Source organism: Microcaecilia unicolor, chromosome 4, assembly GCF_901765095.1.
Source record: "Microcaecilia unicolor chromosome 4, aMicUni1.1, whole genome shotgun sequence".
Taxonomy (NCBI): Eukaryota; Metazoa; Chordata; class Amphibia; order Gymnophiona; family Siphonopidae; genus Microcaecilia; species Microcaecilia unicolor.
The window spans coordinates 103,119,138-103,136,307 of NC_044034.1; the positions used below are offsets into that span (position 1 = coordinate 103,119,138).

The 17,170-nt window shown below is 45.8% G+C and overlaps 1 protein-coding gene across 1 annotated transcript in view; it reads left to right on the forward strand.

Annotated features, from left to right (window-relative positions):
* The window catches only part of ELF1 (E74 like ETS transcription factor 1), a 303,862-nt gene that overhangs the window by 218,008 nt on the left and 68,684 nt on the right, over positions 1-17,170 (forward strand). The window contains exon 5 of the mRNA XM_030200555.1: positions 10,581-10,688. Coding sequence (XP_030056415.1) covers positions 10,581-10,688 — 108 coding nt within the window. The remainder of the gene's footprint in view (positions 1-10,580; positions 10,689-17,170) is intronic.

A 17,170-nucleotide genomic window follows, 5' to 3' on the forward strand; every position in this document is an offset into this window, starting at 1 on the left:
AAACTTAGTAGTATATTTCCAACAAGGGCCTAAAAATCTTCTCACAATGTCCTCCTCAAATTACCCTCTCTTACCAAGGTTGGGTTTTCCTTCGCTGGTCCACAGTTTTAGAACCTGTTACCCAATAGAATTTGAGTGCTGGTAAGCTGTTTAGCTTTTAGGAGTATGATAAAATATTACATCTTTAAATGGTTTTGGATGGTTTATATTTATTGTATAGTACTGACACTATGCTGCTTTAGGTTTAGAACTATATGAAGTGATTTGAAATTTTATCATACTCCTCTTACTCTGTTACATCTGGCAAAGTGACCAGGTTTGGGGGTATTACAGAATAAATCGCAAAGCCAGTTCCCTTTCAGTTATTGATGAGACCTAGTGGATAAATGAGCATTTTCTTGCCGCTGCAGCACTTTTGTAATAAGGGATATTTGTTTACTGTGTGGCACACCAGGGCCCTAAAGCTTTCAAGTTTTCACTTAGGTGTTTGAAATGCAAAATAAATGGAAATGGCCCAGAATACTTGAAGAGCAGGATTTCCCTCTACACACCTCCAAGGTCACTAAGATCCTCCCAAGGAGTATCCCTAACCACACCCTCTCCAAAGGACATCACAAGATGTGATACCTGCCAGCAAGCTTTCTCTGGAGTAGCTCCCACACTCTAGAATGCACTCCATGAAAGGCTTCACTTAACACAGTACTTCAGGAAGCAGGTGAAAGCTTGGCTCTTCAACCAGGCCTATAATGCAAGAAGTAACTAACTTGCTAGTCAAACACACACACAAGGAGTGACACTAGCTGCACATACTCAGAGCTGCCAAGGGGTCCCGATTTTTGAGAGGGAGATTTTAGTACACGCCTACGGCACCACCCATTCTACCTCATGACTCCCTTGCACTCCTCAATCCCACAGTCATTCCAGAAAATATTTTATTTACACCAGTGACGACAGGGATGGGAAAGAGGGGGACTGTTTCAGTTCTGTCGTATACCTCCTATCCATCATCTATTCCCCCTGGGAATATAACTGTGTGGGGACCTCAGCTCCCCTATTTGAGCTTAAGCCCACGTCAAAATTTTGGCGTTGGTTGAATTGCTGGCAGAGCTGCTCAAGCCCCACTGGTTGAAGAGGTTCACTGCATGAGCCCCCTACCGTGCTGTTTGAGCAGTGCAGTAGTTGGCAGTGTGCTTCAGCTGCCAATGTTGGCCCTCCCACATATGCTCAGTTCAGGCACTTCAGAATGGAAAATAAGATGATACTTTTTTTTTATTGTACTAGCCTAATACCTTTTTCAATTAGCTTTCAGAGGTCAAACAGTCTGCCTTAGGTCAAGATAGTATACTGCTGTTATGGTATCCTCTCCTGACCAGAGGAAGGAAGAGTTAGTCTCTGAAGGCTAATCAAAGTGTATTAAAATTAGTCCAATATATAGGTATCACCTTATTTTTCTGTTTTGTGTTTTATGTACATTTATTAACTTTTAATAACACAGCTAACATGTTACTTTATCCTAAATTAAAAATAAAATTATTTTCTGTAGCTTTGTTGTCTGACTATCTACTTTTTCCAATTGTGTTGGTCCCAGTCTCTTGATTCTGTTTTCCTTCTTCTCCTCTAAACTGTTTTGCCATGGTTTCCTGTCCATTTGTCTTTTTTCGCTCTCCTTTTTCTTTGTTTTTTTTTTTTTTTTCATTTATTTTTCTGCCTCTGTCCAGGTTTAATTCATTCTTACTATCCAGTCTTTAATTTCCCTCTTTTTACTTCATCTACCTATGGCTTTTCATCTTTTCCTCACCCTTGTTCTCACCATGTCCCCCTTCCTCTTATTCTACTGTCTTTCAGTAATTCTGTCCTCTCCCCCTTTCCATCCAGCAGCTCCCCTGTCTCTCTCCCCATCCTTCCAGTATCTCCCCCTCTTTCTCGCTGCATCCATCTAGCGTCTCCTCTTTCCCTACCCTTCCATCCAGCATCTTCCCTCTTTCTCTCCTACCCTTCCATCCAGCATCTTCCCTCTTTCTCTCTTCCCTTCCATGTCTCTCTCTCTCTCTATCCTTTTCCATTCAGCGTGTTCTCTCTTCTCATTCTTCTACTGTCTCTCCTCTTTCTCTGCCTACCCTTCCATCCAGCGTCTTCCCTCTTTCTCTTCCTCCTTTTATTCAGCATCCCCCCTCTTCTCTCCATCTGTCTAGGCAGGGTGTCCCCCTTTCTCCCCATCCTTCTCCCCAGCAGCTTCTCTCTCTCCTTCCTTTTTCCATGTCCCCTCTTTCTCTCACCATCTTTCAGCTCATCTCTCTCTCTGTAATCCTCTTCCATCTAGTATCTCCGCTCTTCTATCATTTCTTCCCTCTGTTCTCTCCATTCATTACCTCCTGCCTCCCTTGCCACGCCCTTTCCTCTCTGCACCCCCCCCCCCCCCCAGGTATCTGTTTCCTGGCCACTGCTGCTTCTCCCGTTGAGCAGCTGTGGCAAAACAAAGCAAGCATGGGGCCGCAGCAGCCTTACAGCATGCGCTGTCAGCGCTGCCAGTCCTCTTCCTTATGATGTCAACTTCCCGTTCCAGGGGCAGAGGACTGGCAGAGCTGACAGCACATGCCTGAAGGCTGCTGCAGCCCTGCACTTGCTTTTTTGTTGTTGTTGTTGTTGTTTTGCCACTGCAGCTGCTCATTAAGAGAAGAAGCAGCAGCAACGTTGGCAGTGTGTCTCAGCGGGAGACTTTCCCACTTTGGCGGGAGTGTGGGAGATGACCCACCAAAGCAGGAGTCTCCTGCCAAATGCGGGAGACTTGGCAGGTCTGCATACTATATGGCAGGACATATTTATCCAATCCTACTCCAGCTAAGATCATTTTCAAGGACCATTTTGACCTAATGTACAACTTTCTTTAAATTAGTCTCCTTAGTTTCTTACTCCTGTTACTATATCTTATCTATCTCTGTGTTTCATCTTTGCTTACACTCTGTACTGTCTATTAAAATGTTTTATCGCGTATTGTGTTGACATAATTGGGGCCGCATTTCTGAAGTAGACTGTGAAAACTGTAATGCTGTTTATAGCTATTCTTCATGCAGTTTTAGATTCTTTAATAATTCAATTTGTCAATTTGTATTTTGTATTTCTTATCATTTCATTACCTTTTAATCTTTATTTAGGGCTGCATCAATTATTAAAATTTGTAATCGAGATGAATCATGTGATTAATTGCGCAATTCAAGGTATGTTTATTTTTGTTCCCATTGCAGCTCCTTGTGACTCTAGGCAATGGAGGGTTAAGTCACTTGCCTAGAGTCACAAGGAACTGCAGTGGGGGGAAATAAATAAATAACATACCTTTAATTGCACAGTCAATTGCAATTAAAATTTTGATCAAATGCATCTCTAATTGTAATGTAGCATACTATCCCTCCTTTTACAAATCCGTGCAGCTTTGTAAAAAGGGAGGAGGGTATGCCATACTTTGTATTGTAATTTGAATATTTTTAGTGCTGTAATTGTCTTTCTTATGTTTTGTTCTTGCTGTACACCGCTGTTTGTTGTTTAAGTAATGCATGAATAGGTTTTCAATTTCTTCCGAATCTTATATAATTCAATTCTAATCTAATCACATTTGGCAAGGAATACCAAATTATAGCTGACTTGTAGGAGAGTAACAAAGTATGTACACGTTTATATTTCACCTGAGACACTGAGAGAAAATTAATTATTAACTGACTTTTCTGTTCAGAGACCTTGCCTTGATGAAGGGAATAACAATATAGACTTGAATGATACTGGTGCTAGATCATGAATGACATTAAATATTAGCACAAATAATTTAAACAATGTCTGCGCTTCTATAGGGAGCCAGTTCAACTGTCTAAGAGGAGGAGTTGTACTGTCCTATTTTGTGACCCGACAAATCAACCTTGTTGATGTATTTTGAAGTGTCTGTAACTGTCGATATAATAATTTGGAACACCCTACATAAAGCAGATTACAATAGTCCAGTTGACTTATTATGAGCCTGAACAACTAAAACTGATTAAAAGAAAAGTATTTCTGCATTCTTCTTAATTGTCTCAGCTTCCCCCAAAAGTTTTTGTTATTGATTATCAAATGATAACAGTGGATCAAGTAACACACCAAGAACCTTTAATCCTGATTCATTCATATGTAGGTACAGTAGGTTTTTGATGGGTTTTGGAGGGCTCACAGATTTCACCACAAATGTACCAGTTAGGGTGGGATGTGGATCTGAGTCTGCTTCTCTACAATCCATTGCACTGATCACTAGGCTACGCCAGGGACCTGCTTGCTGCTCTGTCCATACCATCTGAAGCTGTCATACAGGCTGCTATGTACTATTTCTTTCGCATCGTTGGAGAATGAGAGGGGTCAGTGACTACTTGGGGAGTAAGGTGGGGTTCATGCCTTAATCCCTCCACTGGCCATCTGGTCATTTAGAGCACCTTTTTGTGACTTAGGCGTGATTGAAACAGGTCTAAACCAAAACGTCTAACTTTTAACCCTGGACATTTTAGCTTTGTGCCATTATGGCAGAAAAACGTCCAAATTTTGGGAACACCCAAATCCTGACCCCTTGTGATTTGCATGCACTGACGAGAGAGATGTTTCAAATCTGAGTTTTGAAAATCACGATGTGGACATTTTTCAGAAAAATGCCACTTTAGACATTTTTCTCTCTTGAAAATGAGCCCCTTAGTCTCCCAAACACTCCTCCAAACCCTTAGGTTCAAATTAGAGATTTTGGGGGGGGGGGGGGGGCGCAATGCATGACTTGAGCCAGGTTTAAATGCTGATGGGTAAAAGTTCTGCTGTATATGTAAACTGTTGTGAAATATGGAATACATGTATATTTTTGAAGGACCCTTTGAAATCTTTGCATGATCTCATCCATGGGCGTAATTTTATGTTCATGTCTAAAAGGGCTCATATCAGATTGCACATGTGTATACATACACATATAAAATAGATACACAGAGTGTACCTCCTTTTATGTGATCTGTGCATAAGCATTCCTGGGGATATTGTATGGGGAGTGCATGTACACATTTATACCAGTTTCAGAGCATGTGTAAATTTCTGCATTTGTGCAGTACTGGGGATAATTCCAAGTGCCTATTTTATGAGTGCTTATAGTCACCTATGTTACCTTATCTAAAATAGGCTTAATGTAGGTGGCTTTTTGGACTTCTTACACAGGTGCCCTATTATAAATTTAGTCCTCACATGTACAATAGTGCCATTGCTAAAATTGCTGCTTATATGTATATGTTGATTTACAGAAGTACATAAGTAATGCCACACTGGGAAAAGACCAAGGGTCCATTGAGCCCAGCATCCTGTCCACGACAGCGGCCAATCCAGGCCAAGGGCACCTGGCAAGCTTCCCAAACGTACAAACATTCTATACATGTTATTCCTGGAATTGTGGATTTTTCCCAAGTCCTTTTAGTAGTGGTTTATGGACTTGTCCTTTAGGAAACCGTCTAACCCCTTTTTAAACTCTGCTAAGCTAACCGCCTTCACCATGTTCTCCGGCAATGAATTCCAGAGTTTAATTATGCGTTGGGTGAAGAAATATTTTCTCCGATTTGTTTTAAATTTACTATACTTGTAGTTTTCATCGCATGCCCCCTAGTCCTAGTATTTTTGGAAAACGTGAACAGACGCTTCACATCCACCTGTTCCACTCCACTCATTTTTTTATATACCTCTATCATGTCTCCCCTCAGCCGTCTCTTCTCCAAGCTGAAAAGCCCTAGCCTCCTTATTCTTTCTTCATAGGGAAGTTGCCCCATCCCCGCTATCATTTTAGTCGCCCTTCGCTTCATCTTTTCCAATTCTTCTATATCTTTCTTGAGGTGCGGTCGCACCATGGAGCGATACAACGGCATTATAACATCCTTACACCTGTTTTCCATACCTTTCCTAATAATACCAAACATTCTATTTGCTTTCCTAGCTGCAGCAGCACACTGAGCAGAATGTTTCAGTGTATTATCGATGACGACACCCATGTAAAATGGTGTCTAGGGCTTCTAAAATTTACTTCTTTTCAGTAGTGGACATACACTTCTGCAAGGTTTAATTTTGGCAAAACCCTTATGTGTATAGGAGCCAACTTTTCAAATTGATTGGGGTTGCAAAGCTGAATAGAAATTACCCCGCCCTGGACACAGTCAAGGAGTTTGACCAATATTGGGGGGGGGGGGGGGGCAGGAGGCTCAAGTGCCTCCTACACCCACAGAACTGGCTTTGTGTCAACCAAACTCCATTATATCCAGGGAAGGGTAATTTGTATTGAATATATATGAAAAGGGTTCTTTGTGCATGAATATACCCACGTTAAATTGTAGGTGGACGGAAAGAGCGCACCTACTTTAGACAGCCCTTTCCACCACCCTGAGAGTTGATGTTAAGCTATATACACTAACTGAGATATCTCAACGGGGCTGTAAATGCTTACAAACGTCGGGTATTTTTTGAGCACTGAAGGAGCTACTCCCATGACTATGCTGTTGGTTTATGGTACCCTATTTGTGTACAGTGGTGGAAATAAGTATTTGATCCCTTGCTGATTTTGTAAGTTTGCCCACTGACAAAGACATGAGCAGCCCATAATTGAAGGGTAGGTTATTGGTAACAGTGAGAGATAGCACATCACAAATTAAATCCGGAAAATCACATTGTGGAAAGTATATGAATTTATTTGCATTCTGCAGAGGGAAATAAGTATTTAATCCCTCTGGCAAACAAGACCTAATACTTGGTGGCAAAACCCTTGTTGGCAAGCACAGCGGTCAGACGTCTTCTGTAGTTGATGATGAGGTTTGCACACATGTCAGGAGGAATTTTGGTCCACTCCTCTTTGCAGATCATCTCTAAATCATTAAGAGTTCTGGGCTGTCGCTTGGCAACTCGCAGCTTCAGCTCCCTCCATAAGTTTTCAATGGGATTAAGGTCTGGTGACTGGCTAGGCCACTCCATGACCCTAATGTGCTTCTTCCTGAGCCACTCCTTTGTTGCCTTGGCTGTATGTTTTGGGTCATTGTCGTGCTGGAAGACCCAGCCACGACCCATTTTTAAGGCCCTGGCGGAGGGAAGGAGGTTGTCACTCAGAATTGTACGGTACATGGCCCCATCCATTCTCCCATTGATGCGGTGAAGTAGTCCTGTGCCCTTAGCAGAGAAACACCCCCAAAACATAACATTTCCACCTCCATGCTTGACAGTGGGGACGGTGTTCTTTGGGTCATAGGCAGCATTTCTCTTCCTCCAAACACGGCGAGTTGAGTTCATGCCAAAGAGCTCAATTTTTGTCTCATCTGACCACAGCACCTTCTCCCAATCACTCTCGGCATCATCCAGGTGTTCACTGGCAAACTTCAGACGGGCCGTCACATGTGCCTTCCGGAGCAGGGGGACCTTGCGGGCACTGCAGGATTGCAATCCGTTATGTCGTAATGTGTTACCAATGGTTTTCGTGGTGACAGTGGTCCCAGCTGCCTTGAGATCATTGACAAGTTCCCCCCTTGTAGTTGTAGGCTGATTTCTAACCTTCCTCATGATCAAGGATACCCCACGAGGTGAGATTTTGCGTGGAGCCCCAGATCTTTGTCGATTGACAGTCATTTTGTACTTCTTCCATTTTCTTACTATGGCACCAACAGTTGTCTCCTTCTCGCCCAGCGTCTTACTGATGGTTTTGTAGCCCATTCCAGCCTTGTGCAGGTGTATGATCTTGTCCCTGACATCCTTAGACAGCTCCTTGCTCTTGGCCATTTTGTAGAGGTTAGAGTCTGACTGATTCACTGAGTCTGTGGACAGGTGTCTTTCATACAGGTGACCATTGCCGACAGCTGTCTGTCATGCAGGTAACGAGTTGATTTGGAGCATCTACCTGGTCTGTAGGGGCCAGATCTCTTACTGGTTGGTGGGGGATCAAATACTTATTTCCCTCTGCAGAATGCAAATAAATTCATATACTTTCCACAATGTGATTTTCCGGATTTAATTTGTGATGTGCTATCTCTCACTGTTACCAATAACCTACCCTTCAATTATGGGCTGCTCATGTCTTTGTCAGTGGGCAAACTTACAAAATCAGCAAGGGATCAAATACTTATTTCCACCACTGTATATGATTTCTCCTGTTTGTGGAGAACACTTGTTACAATATGGAGAGCTGTAGTATATTTCTAGTCCATATTCACTCAGTTTAATGAAGTAATGGATGCAAAAACACCTAATCTGTGTTATTGGATAAAAAAAAACTAAGGTGTTGGGTTTTTTTTTCTTTGTATGCAATGAAATTAAGAACTGGATGCCCACTGACAACCACTTCCCCAACAGTGAGGTAGGACCAGCATGAATAGGCATAGGTGCTGCTGTAAGGTTCCTGTGGTTTGTGTCCTGCAGGGCAGACACTGGCTACCTTTGCTCTGCATGTGGTCCCAGGCTATAATTTTTGTCCAGGAGAGGGTCTGAAATCCAGTGTCAGAGCTATTAGTTACTGCTGTAAATGTATGTCTGACTTTGCACAACTGTTGTTCCTTTTGGCATGCTCTGCCATCTGCCCCATGCTGTTATGAAGGAGAAAGAAGAGATTCTGGGTAGCAAAACATTTGTTGAGCAAGATTCTCACTTTTGTCTTATTAAATATAGATGATTTTTTTTATTTATGTATTTTTTAATTTGGACAAAGTGTTTAGGATGTATGTATGTACTTATGTATGTACAGTGCAATCTGCTTAAGTGCAAGGGTCTGGGACCAAAGAAATGCATGCAGTTAACCGGAGCGTGCACTTAACCGTTGTGACCCAAAGAAGCTTGATGTCTGATAAACATATGTACAGTACTGTTTATTATTATACATGCAGTATACAGTCTCCGTTAACTGACGTTAGGCTTACTTGAAGTAATCCGTTATAGTCCTCTGTACACTATTGCGTCTGTGAGTTCCATAGACTATGTCTGCCATACGGTAAAAACTGTCAGAGCACTGACATCCAGTAGCCTCCAGATAGGCCCGCACGGTGTAGAGACTCTCCAGCACTCTTGCAAAAGTGACAGGAGGAGGTTGTTGAATTTCGTCAGCATGTGCCTCGCTGCTCATTTCATCATCAGCCGTTGTTGCCTGCGTGTAGTCGCATATCTCGACATCAGTGCTGTCATCAGCTGTTTGTAGATCGTAATCAACAGCTACGTAGCGATGAAACTCCTCTTCAGTAACACCGGCTGGAATGTCAATAACCTGTTCATCTGACGCGTTTGCAACAGCTGCATCTGTTTCGTCCCTCTCCACATCCTTAACAAAGCTTGCCCGCAGTTCACAATGGTTGCCTGTGTAACATGATTCCAGGCTTCTTTCTGCATATGTAGGGAATCCAACAGTGACAGATTACGAGCCAGTTCAACAGCACATTTATCCTTGCCAGTCTGTTCATCCATAACGCTAATCAGCACAAGAGCCCGATAATGTTGCTTGAAATTGGCTCTAATCACAACTCTTTGTGGAGTTTCCACATTTCAGCTAATGTAAATTGAGAGGAGATATAAGAGAGTGCAAGAGTCGCCTAGTGGTTAGAACACTGAGCCCAGTTCAAATTCTATCACTGCTCCTTGTGATCTTGGGCAAGTCACTTACCCTCCATTGCCTTGGGTACAAACCTAGGGGCCCTTTTACTAAGCTGCGGTAAGAAGTGGCCTGCACTAGTTTTGGTGTGTGAAATTAGTGCGCGCTGGGCCATTTTTTTTTTTTTTACAGTGGCAGGAGACGGGTCTTTTTTTAAAACGGGGTAGTAAATGGCCGCGCGCTAATATTAAAATTAGCGTGTGGCTATTCTGAGTCTTTACTGCCACCTATTTAGAAGGCAGTTAGGGCTCATGCACTACTTGTGCAGTAATCAGGCAGCACACGGTAACGTGGCCACACTGCGGATTACCGCTGGAAACGCCTCCTTTGGTAGAAAATTATTTTCTACCATGGGAAACTGTGCACGTCAACTTCAGAACTACCACTGGGCGCCCGTGCTACCCCAGCAGTAGGGTCGATTTGGCGCGTGCTATCCACGCAGTAGCCCTACCGCAGCTTAGTAAAAGGGCCCCGTAGAGTGTAAGCCCTCGGGGGACAGGGAAATATCTAGTGTACCTGAATGTAACTCACCTTTAACTAATATTGAAGAATGTGTGAGTTAAATCCAAATACATAATTACACAAACAATCAGGTAATTGCTGTAATTCCCCTCAGCTGAGGGCCATGCACCAGGGCTCCTTTTGTATGTCTGTAAAATAATTCCTGCTAGTTGATAGTATAGTTTTGGGATACCCTAGTGTCCTCAGGATATACTGAATCCAAAAGTTCTGTGCCAATGGTAAACTCTGTTTAGATGATCTTTGTAAATCTTTAATGTAATTTTTTGCCATTTAACGCGAAGAAAAAGAGAGAACCTTAAGAACCTTAAGGTTGGAATTATTCTGTTACTACTTCCCCTCTGTGTAGGAGTGTTTATAATGACATAAAAGTGAAGAGGATGCAAAGCTGGATTTCATGTGACCTTGTTTTCATGCTCTGCAGTGGAGGCTTCATGTCAGAATGGAGATGAAACAATGGAGACTATTGAAGCTGCAGAGGCACTCCTTAATATGGACTCTCCTGGCCCTATGCTGGATGAAAAGAAGCTGTGTAAGTACTTACCACACAAATCAAAAGCAGATCAAGACTGTCAAGTGCATTGGTTCACCTGGTTTCTCTTCTTGCTGCAATACCACAGACCTGACTTGATTTTCTGCTTTTTCCTCTGTTCTCTACTGCTTAGTAATCCTTGTCCCACGTCTTTTTGGAATTCCGATTACTCTACTGCTGTAGCTGTATGAGTATTATCCACTGATTCTTAAGTCGTCTACAAATCTCTTGTGTATTTTTCACTCCAGTTGACTGTATGCTGCTAGCTTAAGACTCTTTTCTTTTTGGTGAAAAATGCTCAACAGCTCTTTGGGGTTGGATACACAGTAATGTATATGGAGAAACTAGAGCCTTTCCAGAAAATGTGTTGCTTTTTGACACAAGCAGAATTTGCCTAGGAGCTTATATAAGACCATCAAACTCCAGTTCCTTGAAAAGTGTAAACCGACAGTGCCTGTGTATTCCTAACAGCCTACTTATTCTGTTTATAAACATAATTCTAGTGTTCATTTCAGAAATATGTTGAACTGGGACCGTGGTAAGTTCGGTTTGCTGCCCTCTCAGAAATGGGAAGGTATAGGAATTTTCACTTCAAATAATGGTTGGGGGGGAGGCAGAAGGACTGTGCAGCCCACTTTTGGTCGCGAACAGGGAGGCTGTGCCACCCCAGTTTTGGCTTCGGCCAAAACCGTATGTCAGATTTTGGCCACAGATTCGGTTTTAGCCAAAACCGGAAACCCCAGTTTTGAGCGGAACAGGCAAAATAAATAAAAGTAGCAAATTTGAAAATGCACACTTATGGTGTGGAACTGTGGCATTTCTCCTTGCTCCATTCACAGACTCAGGTGTGTTTGTATTGGGGGGCTTGGTGGGGAGACACATGGTACCATGCATCTTTGTAGGATTAAAGCAGCTGTGCAGTTGAGAAGAGAGGGGTGCCAGTGGTATGGTATGTATATTTTGGTCTGGGGGAGGGAGTAGATGTCTGGGGAATATGTAGGGGGTATATGGTTGTTTAGGAGGTTGTCCATGTGGGAAGATAGGGGGAGATATGTACATCTTGTACTCCTTCTCCTTGCACTCTCCCACTTTCTTTCCCCCTTGCACTCATTCTGTGTCCCCATGTTCTCTCTGTTTTGCTGTCTCGTCTTCCCCCACCCCTAAATTCCCAACTTCCACAATCTTTTTGTCTGTTGGATGACTCCTTCAGATCTTCTAGTGGCATAGCCTTCACTCCCTACCACTATTCCATTTTCTGCATCCTGAGCTGCCGTCTTTTTTCCTCCAGATCTTCCTGGTGATGAGTCCAGGGCTCCCTGCATTCCATTGCTTCTGCCATCCTGCAGCTCACTAGTCCTTGCCATGGTTCTCGTTACTCTGTGTGCATTCACAGGCACACAGATGTGTATGAATGGATGATCAGAAAAATGTACTGACCCTCCACAATAGGTACTCGTGAGAAATGCACCTAAAAAGTAGCAAGTGTCACAGAAGGGTCTCCATGTGAGCAGTCCAGTCATTGTCTGTGTTGGGCTGTTGGAGCTTCATCAGTCACTAGTCTGAAATCTGTTCAGCAGATGGGAAAATTAGGTTCTTACCTTGGTAATTTTCTTTCCTTTAGTCATAGCAGATGAATCCATTATGAGTGGGTTGTGTCCATCAACCAGCAGGGGGAGATAGAGAGCACTGAAAAACCATAGTGCCTCATGGCCAGCTAGCTCCATCTGCCTCTTCAGTATTTGAAGCTTCCAAAGCAGTGTTACACCGCAAAGCATAATAACATGAACTCCTCACAGCAGTTGAACGCCCCAAAACTGGAGCTATAATTCAAAGGAGGGAATGAACTCATCCTCCTGGAGGGAATGAACTCATCCTCCTGTAACTAAACAGAAATCCTGAAGACTGTTTTCCAACTTCTCCCAATGAGGGAACATATCTACAGGAAAAACTGAACATAAAAGTAACATGAATTGCATAATGAACCACTGAGGGAGGGCTCATGGATTCATCTGCTATGACTAAAGGAAAGAAAATTACCAAGGTAGGAACCTAATTTTCCCTTCCTTGTCATCAAGCAGATGAATTCATTACGAGTGGGATGTATCAAAGCAATCCCTAGATAGGGTGGGAAAAAGCCATACCACGTGCCAGCACTTGTGCTCCAAAATGCGCGTCTCTCCTGGCAGCCACATCCAGCCTGTAATGTTGGGCAAAAGAGAGCTTCAAAGCCCAAGTAGCTGCACTACATATCTCTGAAGAGAGAGTGCTCCAGTTTCAGCCCAAGAAGAGGAAATCGCTCTTGTGGAATGTGCCTTAAAGGCTTCAGGCGGAGGCCGGCCAGATAGCAGATATGCTCAAAGCTTCTTTGAGTCAACGGGCTATAGTGGTCTTAGACGCTGGAGACCCTCTGCGCAGACCTGACAAAAGAACAAAAAGATGGTCAGAGGTCCTGAAGGCATTTGACATGCGCAGATATTGCAACAGAGGCATTCGCACATCCAGAAAGTGCAATTGCCCATAGGCTTCTGGAAACTCCTTTTTAGAAAAGGAGGGCAGGAAAATAGGCTGGTTTAGGTGAAACGCTGAAACCACCTTAGGCATGAAGGAAGGCACCTTATGCACCATTACTCCGGACTCTGAGAATTGCAGAAATGGGTCTCGACAGGACAGCACCTGGAGCTCAGATACCCATCTCGCCGATGTCACGGCCACCAAAAAGACCGTCTTTAAGGTCACATCCTTCTCCGAAGCTCGCCTAAGCGGCTCAAAGGGCGAACACTGAAGGGCCTTTAAAACTAACCCCAGGTTCCAGGCCGGACACGGAGCCCGCATGGGAGGATGGAGCCGAAGCACCCCTCTAAGAAACCGTGTCACATCCAGGCAAGCAGCCAGAGAGAGGCCAGCGACCTTCCCTCGAAAACATGCTAAGGCTGCCACTTGAACACGCATGGAATTATAGGCCAAGCCTTTTTGTAAACCATCCTGCAAAAAGTCAAGTATCGGCGAGACAGAAGCCCGCATGGGTGTAATCGCTTTAGAAGCACACCAAGCCTCAAATTGGCGCCAAATCCTGGCATAAGCCACGGAAGTGGAACGCTTGTGGGACTGTAGGAAAGTGGAAATTACTTTACTGGAATATCCCTTGTCTCTCAATTGCGCCCTCTCAATAGCCATGCCTTAAGACCAAAGCGGCAGGCGTCCTCCATGGTGACCGGACCCTATGACAACAGATTCGGTACCAGAGGTAACGGCAGGGGATCCTCTACCAGCATCCGCCGGAGGTCCGCATACCACGGCCTCCTGGGCCAATCCGGGGCAATGAGAACCACCTCTCCTTGGTGGAGCCGAATCCGCAGGAGTACTCACCCTATCAAGGGCCATGGAGGGAACACATACAGGAGGCCCTGAGGCCAGGGTTGAGCCAAGGCATCCAACCCTGACGAGCGAGGATCTCTCTGTCTGCTGTAGAAGCATGGGACTTTGGCATTTGTGCTTGACACCATAAGATCCATTACGGGCTTTCCCCATTTGGCACATATCTGCAGGAATACTTCGTCTGCAAGTTCCCATTCCGCTGGGTCGATTTGATTCCTGCTCAGATAATCAGCATGCACATTGCTCTGACCTGCAATATGAGCTGCTGACAGAAACTGCAGATGAAGCTCAGCCCAGTGGCAAATCTGCGCGGCCTGCGCTGCTAGTGCTATGCACTGAGTGCCTCCTTGGCGATTTATGTAGGCCACTGCTGTCGTGTTGTCCAACAGAACTCTGACAGCCAATCCTTCCAGGGTCAATTGAAAGGCCAGAAGCGCCTGGAAAATCGCTTTCAACTCCAAGCGATTGATGGACCACTCCAACTCCTCGGGTGTCCAAAGACCCTGGGCATGCCTTCCCCGGCAATGTGCACCCCAGCCTTTCAGGCTGGCATCTGTTACCACCAGGCACCAATCGGGGAGTGCTATCGGCATTCCTCGCCGCAGCATGCTGTCTGAGAGCCACCACTCCATACTGAGCCGGGCCGCAGGGAGCCACATGAGTCTGCATTGATAATCCTGAGATAGTGGAGACCACCGTTGAAGCAGGGAACACTGCAGAGGTCTCAGGTGCGCTCTCGCCCAAGGCGTCACTTCCAAAGTGGCCGTCATCGACCCCAACAGCTGGACTATGTCCCAAGCTCGCGGGCGAGGCATCCTCAGGAGCAGATGGACCTGGTTCTGAAGCTTGCACCGCCTTTGCTCAGGTAGGTATACATACCCCGAGGCTGTGTCGAACCAGACCCCCAAATATTCTAGAGGTTGAGAGGGGGTCAGGTGACTTTTGGCTATATTGACAACCCAGCCCAGAGATTGCAGTACTGAGACCGCTCTGGCTGTAACCTAATGACTCTCTTCTGCAGAGTCTGCTCTGATGAGCCAGTCGTCTAGGTACGGGTGAACCCGGATACCCTCTCATCTGAGAAAAGCAGCTACTACCACCATTACCTTGGAAAAGTTTTGGGGAGCTGTGGCGAGGCCAAAAGGCAAGGCCCGAAACTGGAAATGTTTTCCCATCACCGCAAAACGCAGAAACCTCTGGTGCGGGGGCAAATTGGTATGTGCAAGTAAGCTTCTTTCAGGTCCAGAGACGTGAGAAACTCTCCAGGCTGTACCGCCGCTATGACGGAGCGCAGGGTTTCCACGTGGAAATGCAGCACGTTCAGAGACTTGTTGACTTGTTTTAAGTCCAGGATAGGCCGAAAATGGAGTAACGGCCAGAGCCGCATTCGGCAGGAGGCACGGGGGAAACCACCCCAATGTGAAGCAAGCCTTGCAAAGTCACCTCTACCGCCGCCCGTTTGGCGGCAGAACCGCATCGGGACTCCACAAACATGTCTCTTATCGGGGCATTGAATTCTATTCTGTAGCCTTCTCTGATCAGGTCCAAGACCCACTGATCTGAGAAAATCTTGGCCCACTCCTTGAGAAAGAGGGAAAGTTGTCCTCCTATCACAGGAATAGAGGAGGGGGCCAGCGCACCATCATAGAGAGGGTCACCCTTGAACTCCAGGTCTTGAGCCTGCTGCTGCGGAACGTTTGTCCGAACGAAAGGAGTTCCTCTGCTGAAAACGGGCACGTGAAGTGAACCCAGTAGAACGCCCTGGGCGGTACCTTCTAGCTTCATGGAAACGAGGTCTGTAAGAGGAGGGAACCGCCTGACACTTGGAAGAAGGCCGTGGCCTATCCTCGGGTAAGCGCTGGGGTTTGGCATCCCCCAGGCCTTTCACAATTTTCTCCAACTCCTCAACAAACAGGAGAAGGCCTTGAAAGGGCAACTTCACCAACCTTTGCTTAGAGGCCATGTCAGCTGCCCAATGCCGTAGCCACAGAAGATGGCAAGCCGCCACCGCTACAGCCATCTGTTTAGCCGAAGCTCTGACCAGATCATAAAGGGCGTCAGCCAAAAATGACAAGACCGACTCCATCCGCAGTGCCACCTCCGTAAGGGGCTCCGCTCCATCTCCGGGCTGTTCCATTGCCTGTTGTAACCAAGCGAGGCAGGCTCGGGCAGCGTAGCAGCTGCATGCAGACCCCCGTAAGGATAGGCCTGAAATTTCAAAGGACCATTTCATAGCTGCCTCCAGGCATCAGTCCTGCATGTCCTTAAGGGCAACTCCTCCTTCCACTGGGAGGGTAATTTTCTTTGTCACAGCCGTGACTAGGGCATCCACTTTAGGCACTGCTAGGCGCGCCAAATGCTCCTCACTTAGAGGGTATAATTGCCCCATAGCCCTGGCGACTTTCAAAGGCCCCTCGGGGTCAGCCCATTGAGCCGTGATAAGCTCTTGGATGGAGTCATGCAAAGGAAAGGCTTGAGCAGGCTTCTTAGTACTTGCCATCCTCGGATTACCACAGGAGGTCTCCATACTCCTAGGGTCTTCTATAGAGAGGACCTGCAAGACATCAGTAATAAGCGCTGGCAGCTCATTGCGGTGGAAAATCCTCACTGCGGAAGGATCATCTGGATCCGGTGGCAATCCTGCACCACCTTCTGGCTCTCCAGACCACAAAGGCCTGCCAGACTCCTCAGAGTCCTCACATCCTGACTACAGGGGGGGGGGGGGGGGGGGGGGGGGGGGAGGGGGTGTGCGCCACTCTCTGAAGGGGAATCCACCCTTCTGCGCTTGTCTTGTGGCCATCTGTCAGGGGAAAACGCGCCTGACGGTAATCCAAGGCCAGACTCCACTGGAGGGGATACAGAAAGCAGGGCCGCAGAGGATCCCTGCGGAAGAGCTCTTTTTAATATATATGCATTATGCAGCAATAAAACAAATTCAGGGGAAAATGGCTCACCCTGGCCTCCCGGTTCCAGTCTGGGGGAAACAGCTCTTTTATTAGCCTCTACACGAGGTGCCCCTCCAGGCTCAAACCCCTCTGCCTCAGCAGGGGGTCTCGCCATGCTGTTCCAAAATGGCGCCCGCTGCCAGCTCCACGGAGCGGGAAGGA